This window comes from Bubalus bubalis, chromosome 9 (genome assembly GCF_019923935.1).
Source record: "Bubalus bubalis isolate 160015118507 breed Murrah chromosome 9, NDDB_SH_1, whole genome shotgun sequence".
In the NCBI taxonomy this organism is placed as follows: Eukaryota; Metazoa; Chordata; class Mammalia; order Artiodactyla; family Bovidae; genus Bubalus; species Bubalus bubalis.
This window is the reverse complement of record NC_059165.1, coordinates 14,058,888-14,073,343: the sequence shown is the minus strand read 5'-3', so window position 1 is coordinate 14,073,343 and position 14,456 is coordinate 14,058,888. Positions and strand designations below refer to the sequence as shown.

Sequence of the window (14,456 nt, the reverse complement as noted above, 5' to 3'; positions counted from 1 at the left end):
ATTCTTGATTTTTCTGAAAAGAGTTACTAAATCCTATACAAGCTACCATGTTCTTGGCCAGGCAACATTCATTCTGTAAGAAAAAAAAAAGTACAATATTCTTCTGTCAGGGAGAGAGGAGAAATTAAAATAAATGATTTCTTTCTTAGGGAATCATTGTGCTAAATGCTTTATAAATGCCACATTGTATAAGTCCCACAAAAAGTCTACACAATGGACATCATGATTCTTATTTTGTAGATGAGAAAAACTGAGTCTCAGAATGGCTGAGTTCACAGGCGACAAGTGGTAGAACAGGCTTGGCTCTTGGATCTGTATGATTTGTTTTAGTTTGTGTTCCTTCTCTTGTGTCATGCGCCTCCCTTTCATGTTCCCTCTGACTTTAGATTGTTATGGGATATAAAAAATGACTCTTGCCAGTTTCACTCTTGTATTCTATAGCAGGGCTTCCCCCATAGCTCAGTTGGCCAAGAATCTGCCTGCAATGCAGGAGACGCAGGGCCCTGAAGCATTTATTGCTGGGAAGCTACTTTGTCCTCTTCTGGAGACTTTAGGTTAGATAAAGCTGTCAGGGGAGTCCATCCGGTAGCCTCTGGCATTTCAAGTAAAGCAGTCCTTCTTCAGAAATATATATCTATCAGTTGTCCTTTTTTACTGAGCATTTGCCATATGCAGGAACCGTTCTGAACTCCCTATGCAGGCTCGTTTAATCCCCACAATGGCACAGTGAGGTAGCACCGCTATCATTGCTATTATTATTCTTCCTGATTTATGTACAAACGAGGAAACAGATTTAGAGGTGGGCAGCCGAACCCACTCCCCAGCCAGGGCTGAGAACCACTGGCTGCTGCAAGCAGCTGTCTACACCAGAAGGTGAGCTTCAGGGTCTTTTGCAAACCAAGACAAGCAACGTCAAAGGTCCGTGAGACCACAACTGCTTAAGGAGAAATCTGGATGACTGAGATCTTCCTAGGAAAGGATGAGAACAGAGCAATTTTGCTTTAATCAAACAAGAGAGTGGTGAGTGAAATTAATGAATTTTAAAATGGGCAGGACGGACGTACCCACCTGAGAAGCGGCTGTGGCACCGTAATCAGGAAAAGAATTTGAAAGGTACCAAAGACGGTATTTGAAAGCTGGCTTTAGGGTTCAGCTATACCGCCACTGTAAATTATACCACGATGAACATTTTTGTCCATAAAACTTTATATTCTGATTGCTTCTTGGAATCTAACCTAAAATAATAGAAATCTTGGAGGTAAAGTCTCCTTATTATAACACTGCATATTGATTCTTAGTAGCATTGATGTATATGGATGGTCAACTGTATTCAAATTTAATTTTTTAGAGAGCATACTTTTCATTCTCAACCACTATTGAATTTTTGTCTGTCAAGCCCAGTATAGGATAATAGTCAAAATATGAACTCAGAAATCAGACTGCCTGGGTCTGAACCCAGGCTGTGCCATTTACTAAGCTGTGTGACATACTTCCTTCAATGATGACATGGGTATAATAAATACTCATACGTTTATTGTGAAGGTTAAATTATGGTAAGACTTGTTAAATGCTTAGCACAGTGCCAGACAAGGTAAGCATCCAACAAGTGTAAGCTATTCTTCTTCTTCTTACTACTAATATAATTAATTTACAAATAACAGGTAATATAGTTCCTTAGCTCTGTTATTGCTTGTCAGCAGTGGAATGAAAACAGCTAGAGCTTGCTAACTTTTTTTATTTACTTAATGATAGGAGATGGCAGATTTGTTTAACAAAAATACCATAATGGACGGGGAAATTATTTAATATACATTGCAGTCACCTTCATCTATAACTTCTGAAAATTAAGAACCAAACGGTCATGAGCAGTATTTCAAGCTGTTTGATTTGATTTAAAGGGGAGCTTTATACTGAAAAGCTGGTAAAGTGCTAATAGGGTCATAAGATGGTTATGTTCCCTACCTGTTTCTTAGCTTAAGTCTTCTACTTTCCTTCAAGAAGCAAAGATCGTGCCTTGTTGACTTGTTTGTTTTAGCCTACTGCAGTGCTGCTAAAAGAGAGTTACAGTGCTGGATTCTAAGAGGGTTAAATGAAAATGACCAAAATAAACAAAGAGCTGTTTGTGATAAGACTGGCATTCCCCCAGGCTTCTAGGGGCTGTGTAGCAAAATAAACATGTGGCAGGTACCTGAAACTCTAGCATGGTCTTCCCCATGTTTGACTCCAACATGTAGTGATAGGCTCCGATGCTGGTGCTTGGGTCGTCTGCGTCATCCAAAGTGCCCTTGGGAAGGAAGCAGAAAAGGAAAGCATCACGGATTTTTCCTCCTCTTCTTTGGGGGTCATGAATGAATCCTGTGGCCCCACGGTGAAACTCCTGTGGTTCTAACCCTTCAGGTGTGCACCTTATAACCATCTCCAGCTGATTTGGGATAAAAGCCTTAATCTCACCATCTCTAAGTGAAGAGGGTTTTGAAGTCAATTTGAATCTAGCTTTTCATTAGAATGTTAACTGATTATATACTCAAAGAGAATAATTATACTAAAGCAGAAATTCCCACATCTCTATAGAGTTTTTATTGGTAGTGGCATTAATGCCACCCTCATGAGCAGCCATGAAATTAAAAGGCGCCTACTCCTTGGAAGGAAAGTTATGACCAACCTAGACAGCATATGAAAAAGCAGAGACATTACTTTGTCAACAAAGGTCCATCTAGTCAAGGCTATGGTTTTTCCAATGGTCATGTATGGATGTGAGAGTTGGACCATAAAGAGGGCTGAGCGCTGAAGAATTGATGCTTTGAACTGTGGTGTTGGAGAAGACTCTTGAGAGTCCCTTGGACAGCAAGGAGATCCAACCAGTCCATCCTAAAGGGGATCAGTCCTGAATATTCATTGGAAGGACTGATGCTGAAGCTGAAACTCCAATACTGTGGCCACCTGATGCGAAGAACTGACTCACTGGAAAAGACCCTGAGGCTGGGAAAGATTGAGGGCAGAAGAAGGAGACGACAGAGGATGAGATGGTTGGATGGCATCACCGACTCAATGGACATGGGTTTGGGTAGACTCCGGGAGTTGGTGATGGACAGGGAGGCCTGGCATGCTGTGGTTCATGGGGTCACAAAGAGTTGGACATGACTGAGTGACTGAACTGAACTGAATGAATGGTTGCCCTTCAAGGCTGTTTTCATCCATTATTGAAATCTTGAAATGCTGACTTGCTTCATAGGATTCTAATGATCACCAAGCAAATTATGTAATTAACAGGGAAAAAATTTCCAGTTGTATGGACCATTCATATTTTACCACCATGATTCTTTTTTTTTTAAATTTATTTATTTTTTAATTTGAAGGTTCAAGAGAGAGGGGACATATGTACACCTATGGCTGATTCACGTTGATGTTTGACCACCGTGATTCTCAATGGGAACTTTTCATAATAGGCTGGTGTTCAACCTGGAGACATGGATTTTGGTTTACATTTTTTCAATTCTGGGCCACTTAATCTTTAAGAAACAAGGTGGGTGGGTGATGGGGAAAAATGAAATTCCCCTTCAATATTTGGTTATGGGGAGTGGCAATAAAAAAGCTAACATGAGCTCTGGAATGGCATTGGGGCCTGCCCTTCAACATCCCATGGCCTTGGATTCCTGGGAAGGTGGGCAGTGGCTTTGTGAGACTGAGCAAACAACTGCCGGCCTCAGATAGCCGCAAATTTATAGCTTTTGAATGCAATAACATTAACACACTACTGCCGAAATATTTATGTTGGCTTTTTAAATATCCCAGAGGAAATCCATCCAGAAGCCTATGAACCATATATATTCTCCTTCCTTAGAAATTTCCATGAAAAAAAATGATAAATTACATTTACACTGTGGACCCCTCCCTGCTCCTGAGTAAATTCCACACATATAAATCAGGCATCATTTTCCTAACTTCTCTTCCTCAAAGGCACTTGAAATTTACAGGGTAGAAAAATAAAGGCTTCCTTTCATCCTCAGAGCAGAGACAGACCAGAGCTCCCTGAAGTCTCTCTGCCAGGACAACCACTCTCAGTCCCTGCCGCTCTCCCCCTCATCGCTTCTCTGTGTGATAAGAGCATTTATGAGCGGGGAAGGCAGCAAAAAAGGTCATAGCTGGTGTGATAATGTCACCTTCCTTATCAGTAGCTTCTCCAGAATGACAGAACCTTGATTTGCATAGTCAGGTTAAGGGAAGCAGGGAATGAAAGTCTCAGGGTTGATCCATGCTAAAGACAAAGCAGGAGGTAGCTTATCTCTTTGGTAATGCCCTTTGGTTTCTGCACTTTTGGTAATGCCCTTTGGTTTCTGCACTTTAAGGACACACAGGGAGATGCCTGCCCCAGGTGAGACCCAAGGCTTCCTCCATGGTGAAAATGGTTTATAGTTTGGAGGTACAAGGATCAGGAGCACCAAATAATTCATGGGGCAAATAATCTACTCCTAGATTGGCGAGAAAATGTCCTGTCTAAATTTCTAAGACATAGTTTGGCTCTCAAAGCACTTTGCATTTAATTCCATCTATTACAGAAATTTCCCGAGCTCTCGGAATAAAGTAATCGATATTAAGTGTGATAACTCTAACATCTAACAAATATTAGGCATACAGCTTTTCTCATAGCTAAGCAGTTAGTGGGTTTCCCTTGTGGCTCAGCTGGTAAAGAATCTACCTGCAATGTGGGAGACCTGGGTTTGATCCCTGGGTTGGGAAGATTCCCCTGGAGAAGGGAAAGGCTACCCACTCCAGTATTCTGGCCTGGAGAATTCCATGGACTGTAGAGTCCATGGGGTCGCCAAGAGTCACACACAACTGAGTGACTTTCACTTCACTTCACTTCAAGCAGTTAGTATTTCCTTAAAAACACAGATTGCAGGACCTCGTGCTGGCGGGGGAATTGGCACTTTTAACAAGTGCTTCAGATAATTTTTATGATTAGTCAAGTTTGGGAAAAACTGAACTTCTTTATGTCTAGGTTAAAGTGGTATTCAACTGCATGCATCCTCAGGCCCTAAAAGAATCAGTGCTCCTCAAACAGCAAACACCCAAATAAACAAATCAAGATGGATAATTCGATCCACTTTGATAGACAGCATGATTAACTGTGATCCAGGAAGGCTGAAGAATCTTGCTGAGACATGGCTAGGGAGACAGCCCCAATATCATGATTTTCAAGCTAAGTGCTCTTTTTGCTGAAAATTAATGATTTAATGGGTTTAAAAAAAAAACAAAACAACAAAAACACCTGCACAGTTCTTAAAGAACTTGTACACATAGCATCTCCCAAGATTCAAAGGCCTCAGTACTCTCAGTATAGCCAGCTCCGCCTTCCCTGGTGGGTACTCACGCTGGTGGAGGCAACTGCTTCCTGCACACTCTCCATAATGAATTCCTTGGTGATCCGGCGAGAGGGCAGCTCGTTGAAGAGGGAGTTGATTAGGGCCACTTTAGCTGCATCCCGTCTGGCCTCAGCTCTACTTAAGCAGCACTTAAGAAGGGAAGGAGAAAGGAGTCATTAAAGAATCTGGCATCTCATCATTTTGCCCCAACTCAATGGGTCTCTGGACATTTATTTCTATTTATACATTTACCGTCTGCATCTATTCTTCCATAGCCATTGCTAATCCCCTTGATGATCATGCAGACTTTCTTGCAGCCCCAGAGCCCATGCAAATGTCTTGGTTAGTCTTCAAATGTTTTAGTGTTATTTCACAGTCACTGAATGCCTACTATGTACGAGAGGCTTTCACGCTCTGTTAATAAATAATAACAAAAGTAATAATGGCAACTGTTCTGTGCTTAGTGATTGCACTCATTACCAGGGCCCTCCTCAAATCTTTATTTCAGAGAAAAGAAAGTAAGGAACGAAGGAAAATGGGAGACACGTTTAACACAATAATTAAAAACATATATTCTGGAGTCAGACTCCTTGGGTTCCGATTCCAACTCTGGAACTTACTAGTTGAAAAACCAGGGACAAACTTGTCTTTCTGTGCCTCAATTTCCTCCTATCTAAATGGGAATAATAGTGGTCCCTGTGTCGTAGGGTTGAGGATAGGCTCAATTCATTAATATAGAGAAAGCACTGAAAATACTCAGAATGTGGTAACACTCTATGAGAGTACCTCAGGCTTATGTGTTTTTAACCTTCAGGTTAGGACCAAGTGGCTTCTGTGAAAGATGGTTTGGGCTTTTTCTCTTTATTGTTGGATGGCAATCTATAAGCTTTTTATGTAGCTTCAGGCAGCAACACCCTTCAAGCTTTAGACCTCTCTCAAGGTTTAGGCCAGCTGCCTTAAACCAGGGGTGTGGAGACTGGGAGAGGTGTCTTTGCAGTTATGGATCTGGCTGGAAATATTTGTACAGGATACGAATTCTGAGTCAGTAGTCTTTCACTAAAGCTTGGGTACCACCTCTTCCAGGAGACCTTCCCTGAGCACTCCCGGTTGCAGGCTGGGAGGACCAGCATCCATAAGAGGCACACACCACACTGAGGTGTAATTGTCTACTAGCGCTCTGCCGCCCAAACCCAGGCTGTGAGCAACCTAAGGGCCGAGTCTTTGACCTAATCTCTCTCTGTCTTTGCCCCTGCAACATAGTTTGTTGAATGAATAATTGAATATAGCCTAGGAAATTGAAAGCACCCATCACTAAAGCGACTGACAAAGTATTTAAGAAATCCTCTTAAAGAAGAGAATTTAAGATATACACTTATTAATTTTTAGAAGTCCCATTTCAATATACCCTTTGTTGTATTCATAATCCAGTAATAGAAAAATATACTAATATGTGAATTGCAGAGGGAAAAATTGGCCTTTTAGTTAGGCGCTCTGAGAGTACTCATTTTGCCCGAGTGTAGGATGTTTATTATTCTTTGGAAAATCAGTTCCCTGTTAAAAAGCAAACAGAGTTTTTGCAAATATTACCTGACATCTGTAAAAGCAGCTCATTTTAATAAGAATTTGCTGTATGAAACATATAATAATGCCGTTGGGGTTTTAGAATTTAGAGAATTAGATTCAGATCTGGGCACTCTTACGAAACTTTATGTAACTTTCTATCTAAATAATAGCAATTTAAACCATCTTTCATAGAGCGAGACCTAGTAAACACGACTTAGATAAAAGAAGCTATCTATTTTAAATAAGACCAGCTAAGTACTAGATCAAAGGCGCCACATACATTTACAACCAAATGGCACTGCTTCTGAGATCAAAGTGCTGCAGGGCTGAGAGAACAGAAAAAGCCTTTACCCAGAAAGCATGGAAAAGGACTCTGAGATTTAACCAGTATCGAGATTTTTAAAGAAGACACATGTCTTTACTTATTTTATTGTTTCAATGTACAGAATCTTTGGTTAAAATGGGGGAGAAAGTGTACCAATTAATAAGTACATAAAATAAAATAAATTCTGAGCCATCAAAGGCTTTCCTTGCTATTGTTCTTTGCATTTCTGAAAGACAAGTACTTCAAAATGTCTATAATGTTAACCAGCCGCTTTCTTTTAAATTTTGGAGCTACAAATCCAAGCCAGTAAAACTGCATATTTTTCTTTAGGGATCTTTTAGTGGGAACTCTCAAACTGTAAGGACCTGTGTTTGGACAAGAAATTTGGCCAAAAGCAATCTACTTGGCAAATCGAAATCCGAGTGTGGATTGCGCTGAAAGCACAGGCACTGTGAGAGTTACCATCAAACAGTGGGAAATGCTGCAAGAAAATAAAATATGGTAAGTGACAGGACGTTTTATTGATGTGTCCAAACTGGTCGTCAAAGACATCATTTGGGGAGTGAATGAAGTATGATGTTATTTCAAAGCAACTTCCTGCTGGAATTGGACTCCCCAGGTTGTATGGTTTATTCTTGCTGTTTGTCAGCCAGACCCCAATCATAAATACAGATTTGTAAACCATGACTTATCCGCTAACCATTCTTACTTGTTAACACAGAGAGACAACTTCTGTCCTTTGCACTTTGTGAAAGTGCAGGGCTGGAATATTTAATAGTCAAGATTTTACTAAAGGCAGCTGTGGATTTCTTTAGCATGTGGAGCCACATGTTTTTCAAGAGGCTAGAAGACCCCACTCAGACATTTATCTTGATGCTTGGATGCCTTTCATTTGCCGGTAGATTATAAACAACTATAATCATTTCAAAGCCTCTCAGCTCTAAAATTAAAGCCAAAAAAAAAAAAAAGAGCATCTGTGGCATTGCTCAGGAAAACTATTTAAAGGTGGGGGTAGCCAGCCTCTGAGAGAACCCCCAGCGATCCCTGCCTCCTGGTATTCACACACTTGTACAGTCCCCTCCCATACTGTACAGGGTTGGTCTGTGTAACCAACAGAATATGGCAGAAGCTATGGTACGTCACATTTGATATTAGATTATAAAAGGCACTGTGGTCCTTCCTGGTCACACTTGCTTTCTCTCTAGGAAGAGTGAGCTGCTGTGTTGTGAGTAGTCCTACTGAAAGGTACACATGCTAAGGATCTAACTAATTCCTACTGCCAAGAGCCTTCTGAGGGAGATTGGAAGCTGATCCTCCAGACCCCATCAAGCCTTTAGATGTCTGTGGCTCCAGGCTTGACTGCAACCTCTGGGAGACCCTGGGCCAGAACTACAAAACTAAGCAGCTTCCAGATCCCTGATCCTCAGAAAGAGTGAGACAATGAGAAGTTTTGTGGCAATCTGTTACCCAGCCACAGATAGCTAACACAGAAGCTTTGCTCCCATCAGGTAATTGGGAACTTCTTCAGCCCACCCTTGAGGTCTGTCTGTCTTGGTTGTTCAGTCGTGTCTGACTCTTTGCAATCCCATGGACTGTAGCCCGCCAGGCTCCTCTGTCCATGGGATTTTCCAGGCAAAAATACTGGAGTGGGTTGCCATTTCCTTGAGGCAGAACTCACTAATAGTAATCCTTGTTGCTGGGTGCTGAGCTAAGCTGTTCCAGGTGGTGCTAGTGGTAAAGAACCCACCTACCAATGCAGGAGACAGAAGAGACGTGGGTTTGATCCCTGGATCCCCTGGAGGAAGAAATGGCAACCCACTCCAATATTCTTGCTAGGAAATCTCATGGACAGAGGAGCTTGGCAGGCTATAGTCCACAGGGTCCCAAAGAGTTGGACACGACTGAAGTGACTTGGCACGCACGTACAAGCTGAGTGTTTTATGTCGATTGTCACATTTAGTTATCACCACAATCTTGTAAGGTTTATTTTATTGTGATCCTTACTTTTCCCTTGAGAAAACAGAGGTTATATAGCCCAAAATCATACAACTTAAAAAATTATCAAAGCAAGATTAAACCCCCTGTCTGTCAGACTGAAAGCCCAGATTTTTAACCACAACACTATTCAGCTTGTCACAGAAATGGTCACCTACCTTGGAATAGAGAAGAGAGATAATTTGGCTAAACTCTCCCAGCATTCCCCAAATCAGTATAGATAGTACTTCGAGTGAGTGAAGTCGCTCAGTCATGTCCAACTCTTTGTGACCCCCATGGACTGTAGCCTACCAGGCTCCTCTGTTCATGGGATTTTCCAAGCAAGAGTACTGGAGTGGGTTGCCATTTCCTTCTCCGGGAGATCTTCCCAACCCAGGGATCAAACCCAGGTCTCTCGCATTGTAGGCAGACGCTTTATCGTCTGAGCCACCAGGGAATTCATACTTTAGCCCAAGCTAAATACTTGGTACTCCATGGATTGTTTTGACATAAGATTCCAAGAATATCTCTTCCCATTCCCACATGATGAACTCAACTTCTTTTAAAAGAAAAGGCCAAGGAAGAAGCAGTGTAGGGTCTCAAGAAACTGTCCTCAGTGATGAAGGCATGTGCTAACAATTATATTAATATCATCTTCTCTCCTATGTCCTTTTGGTTCTTTTCTTCACTTGGACTGTAGGAATAAGGAAAATGGAGAAAGACCAGCTGTGACTAGAACAGGAGATCAACTGTCAGTCCCTGTTAGAATTTTCTTGTGCTGTCTGGAATTGTTCCCTTGGTTAAGAATGGAGCCAAGAGACTTGAGAGTTTTACCACACAAATTTTAAGGGTTTTTACCTCAACAACTTTAAGATATATTTGGTAACCCTTCAAGAGCAAAAAGTCATTTAAATTAAACTTCTCCGGCTCCACCGGATGAGAAATTCTCCCAAGACCAGCTCCTTCTGGCTCTTTATTTTATTTTGGATGTGAGATCATTGACAAGCTACTAGGAGCCCACAGGGTATGTTATAAAGACCATTGCTAAGCCTCGGCCAGCAGTCCAAACCAAAAATTCGAAACCTTTAGTTTTCTTGGTAAGATCACCTGGGGAACTTGATAACATGCACATTCCCAGTCAGAGTCTCTTCAGATGGACTGCAGTGGGGGTCTGCATTTTAACAAGCTTCCCAGGTGATTCTGAGGCAGGTGGATCCAGGACTATCCTTAGAGGAATGTTGCTGTAGCTTCTGTCCATTCTGTGTCTCATTTCTAATCAGCAGAGGCAGAACCAGGTTTTGTGTGGGACCTGAAGCTTACACAGTTTGAGGGATTTTGTATGAGAAAAGCAATAAGAAATCACACATTTTAAAAACTGGCCTGTGATTTGAAGTAACCTATGCAGCAGAAGTTTCACTGGCTTCATGGTTGAGAGGGAGAACAGTCTCTGGTCACCACCATATGTGGGGTTTTCCCCTTCACACCAACTAACTCTCTTGTTCCAGCTGGGTATGCTACAGTTCAGTTCAGTTCAGTCGCTCAGTCGTGTCCGACTCTTTAAGACCCCATGAACCGCAGTACGCCAGGCCTCCCTGTCCATCACCAACTCCCGGAGTCCACACAAACTCATGTCCATTGAGTCGGTGATGCCATCCAACCATCTCATCCTCTGTCGTCCCCTTCTCTGCCTGCCCTCAATCTTTCCCAGCATCAGGGTCTTTTCCAATGAGTCAGCTCCTTGCATCAGGTGGCCAAAGTATTGGAGTTGCAGCTTCAACATCAGTTCTTCCAATGAACACCCAGGACTGGTCTCCTTTAGGATGGACTGGTTGGATCTCCTTGTAGTCCAAGGGACTTTCAAAAGCCTTCTCCAACACCACAGTTCAAAAGCATCAATTCTTCAGTCCAACTCTCACATCCATACATGACCACTGGAAAAACCATAGCCTTGACTAGATGGACCTTTGTTGACAAAGTGATGTCTCTGCTTTTTAATATGCTGTCTAGGTTGGGTATGCTACAGTTTAACTCAATTCTGAAACTGTCCACCTGGAGATAGCATCAGATTCCATAGATGGCTCTGTCCTACCAGATTACCCCACTTCAGACACCAATCACACAAGTCCAGGCTGTCCTCTGTGTTTCTGACCAAACTGCTAAAAATGACAGATTCCTACAACTCCTTCCTCAGCATCCATCATTTGCTAGAACAGTTCAGAGCACTCATAAAAATTAGTTACCTACTAGATTATTGATTTGTTATAAAAGGATACAACTCAGGAACAGTCAGAGAAAGATGCATAGAGCAAGGTGTGTGTGGAAGGACTCTGTGCTTCCATGCCTTCTCCCAGCACCACCAACCTAGAAGCTGTCTGAATCCCACCATTTAGGACTTGTATGGAGTCTTCATAACATAAGCGTGATTGACGAAATCTTTGGCCACTGGTGCATAAATCAATCTTTGGCTCCTCTCCCTTATCAGATCAGAGGTCGGGGCTGAAAATTCTAAACTTCTCGTTATATGGCTGATTCTCCTAGCAACCAGGCACCATCACTATGAGCTTCCCCAAAAGCCACTTCATTAACATAAACTCAGGTGTGGTATAACCCTTTATTTGTTATGAATACTAAAAGATACCTTTATCACTCTTATCACTTAGGAAATCCTAGGGGTGTCAGGGGCATTTGGGCAGGGGCCAAAATATATGTCATTATGAATCTCAATATCGCAATAGTATATCCACCTCTGCTAACATGAAACAGCCTAATTTCTCACTAGAGAAATTACTTTTACACAAAAGTTAGGGACAGCAGCATTCAGGTTGAAAAAAAAAATCGTTTATGACTGTTCTTCTAAAATTAAGCCTTTAGGAAGTATATAGGCACTTCTAACTTAACTGAAGTCTCAATATTCCTTTTTACTCAGCGGTTCTTATTTCTTCATGATAATTTTCCATGTGTCATACTATACAACAGAAAAATTAAACCAAGATTTATTGGTTTAATAAATAAACAGGACAGCCAGTGGGCTGTCCTGAAATAAAATGGTAGTTAGCCCATTTTTTTAGGATGTACAGAAATTTTAAAAATTCATTGAAATAAAATTTTAGCAGTCATGTACATATTGTAAACATAGAAATGCCTAATAAGATACTAGTTTTATTGTTAATTATTGATAACAATAAAAATTGAAATTATTATAAGTGCATTACTATTCACAGAAACATTTTCCAGCCAGGATGACACAGTTTATATTCTGAATATTAACTTTCCTAGTATTCCTTATTTTATTAACAGTTTTTCCCATGCTTTGTATTAGAACATGTATTGAGTGACTGTTTCCCGATACTAATATTTTTCTGTCCATACACCCCAACTATAGGGCGTTCAAAAGAAAGTCTGTGGAAAGATATCAATATAAGTGACTTTTCTCCATCTTAAACAATAGACTTTTTAGAATTTTTCACATTTACATTTTAAAGACATCAAGAAAAATAAAAGTGTGCAGATCCCAAATCAAGTTAGGTACACTTTATTCTGTGCCTACCAGTGGTAGCTGAGGAGCTGAAAAGTGGTTGGTAAGGAGCAGGTTTTTTGAAAAAGACCCGTTGTGTATTATACATTTGACAGACCGTGTCTACATGTAGACTCGGAGCTGAAGACGCCATCTTCTCTGGGGCCAACAGCAGGTCAGTGTTATTTAGTGGCCTTTGCTCAGTAGCACGTCGGACCCAAGGGGCTCTCCCAAGCTGGAGCTTTGCAGGTGGCAAAACCAAATAAACGGACTCTGTGCGAGGTGAGAATTCTTGCCCAGATTCTTTAGGCTGTCAAGCCTGTCATTCAGGTGGTGGGGGGCATTTGCTGGTATGACTCGGAGTCCAGGTCTCAGCAAGCGACTTGCAGAGTCTGCATGTACAGCCTGCCAGCTCTGGCCAGTGTCACCAACACCTCGCTTTCATCCTGACAGCAAGCCATCAGCACAAAGAATACCACACAAACCAGGCCCTGATGCTAATTGTCCCCTTTCAGTTCTTTAAGACCTCGACTGCCCTGGTCTAAGCATGAACATGTGCATATGCTCCAATTTATCTAATTGTGGATATATTAGCTTTTTTTTTTTTTTTTCTTCCCAGATGGTGATGAGAAAAAGGGCAACCGTTAAGACTCAATCACCCAAGTTAATATGGTGTCTCTTCCCCCATAGGTCAGGCTGGCTGTAAATACATTGGGAACAATTTGGAGCTCTGTGTGTGCTGGGAATGGGGGGGGTGGGGGGGGGGGGATGGTTTTTGCTAGGTGTGGGGGAGGGGCTGGTCTGGGAGTCCAATTTTCAGGGAAAACTCACCCAGTTCCTGTCAACTGAAAGAAACGTTTCACGCACATGGTGGGTCAGAATGTTATTTTTATAATATAAACCACCTGGCCTCCTCCTTCCTTTACCTCTGCTGCAAATGCTATTCTACACACATACCTAGACCCAGGTCCCTGGCAACTATTACAAAACCATGTTGTGCTTGGCTCCTGCAGGTTTTTTTTCTTTTCCCTTTTTTCTTTTCTTCTTATTCTTTTTTTTCAAGTTAAGGTGAAGACAAGATGGATTGATCAGAGCTCAAAGTTTTGGTTTATTTTTACAGTTGCTTTGATGTAAAAGGACTTGGCTCTGATTGTGTGGAGAGAGATGCAGGGATGGGGTGGGGAAAGGTGAAGTCAGCCTTTCTTCCTCACTCAGCAACTCCTAAGACTGTGAGCATCTTCCTCAAGTTTAATAGCAAAGGCTGGGGATTGTCCCTCTGGAGATTGTCCCGAGTCAATTTACCTGGAGCCTTTCCCAAAGCATTATCTTTCACTATATGTGGAGGTTCTATTGGGAACAGCAATAACTATCTCTGTTCACTTTGCTTGATGAAAAGTCAGCAAAGAGTTCTGGGTGATAACCAGGTCTCATTAAAACAATACTCACTTCCAGTTTCACAGGCAAGCCATTAAAGCCTGGATCATTAGCTGACATATGACTTTCAAATGGGAAGGGGTTTTAACTAATCTTCCTATCTTTGAGTCTCCTTAGTTGCCAAACAGGATGCTTTCCTGTGGAGATTTCTACCAGGAAATACCTCCTTTAGAAGTTAAGTTACATTGCATAGCATGTCGTGCGTCTGAGTCAAGGTATACACATCTAGTGACAAAGAAGAGGTCGTGGCTGATTTCAAACAGTAATAGTTGACATTAAAACA

The 14,456-nt window shown here is 41.7% G+C and overlaps 1 protein-coding gene across 2 annotated transcripts in view; it reads right to left on the bottom strand.

The window, feature by feature from the left end:
- Nucleotides 1-14,456, bottom strand: part of LIX1 (limb and CNS expressed 1) — a 52,375-nt gene that overhangs the window by 9,648 nt on the left and 28,271 nt on the right. For both annotated transcript variants that reach the window (XM_006064456.4, XM_044947280.2), the window contains exons 3-4: nt 5,372-5,512; nt 2,189-2,284 (exon numbers count right to left, since the gene is read on the bottom strand). In XM_006064456.4, the coding sequence (XP_006064518.1) occupies nt 2,189-2,284; nt 5,372-5,512 (237 nt within the window). The remainder of the gene's footprint in view (nt 1-2,188; nt 2,285-5,371; nt 5,513-14,456) is intronic.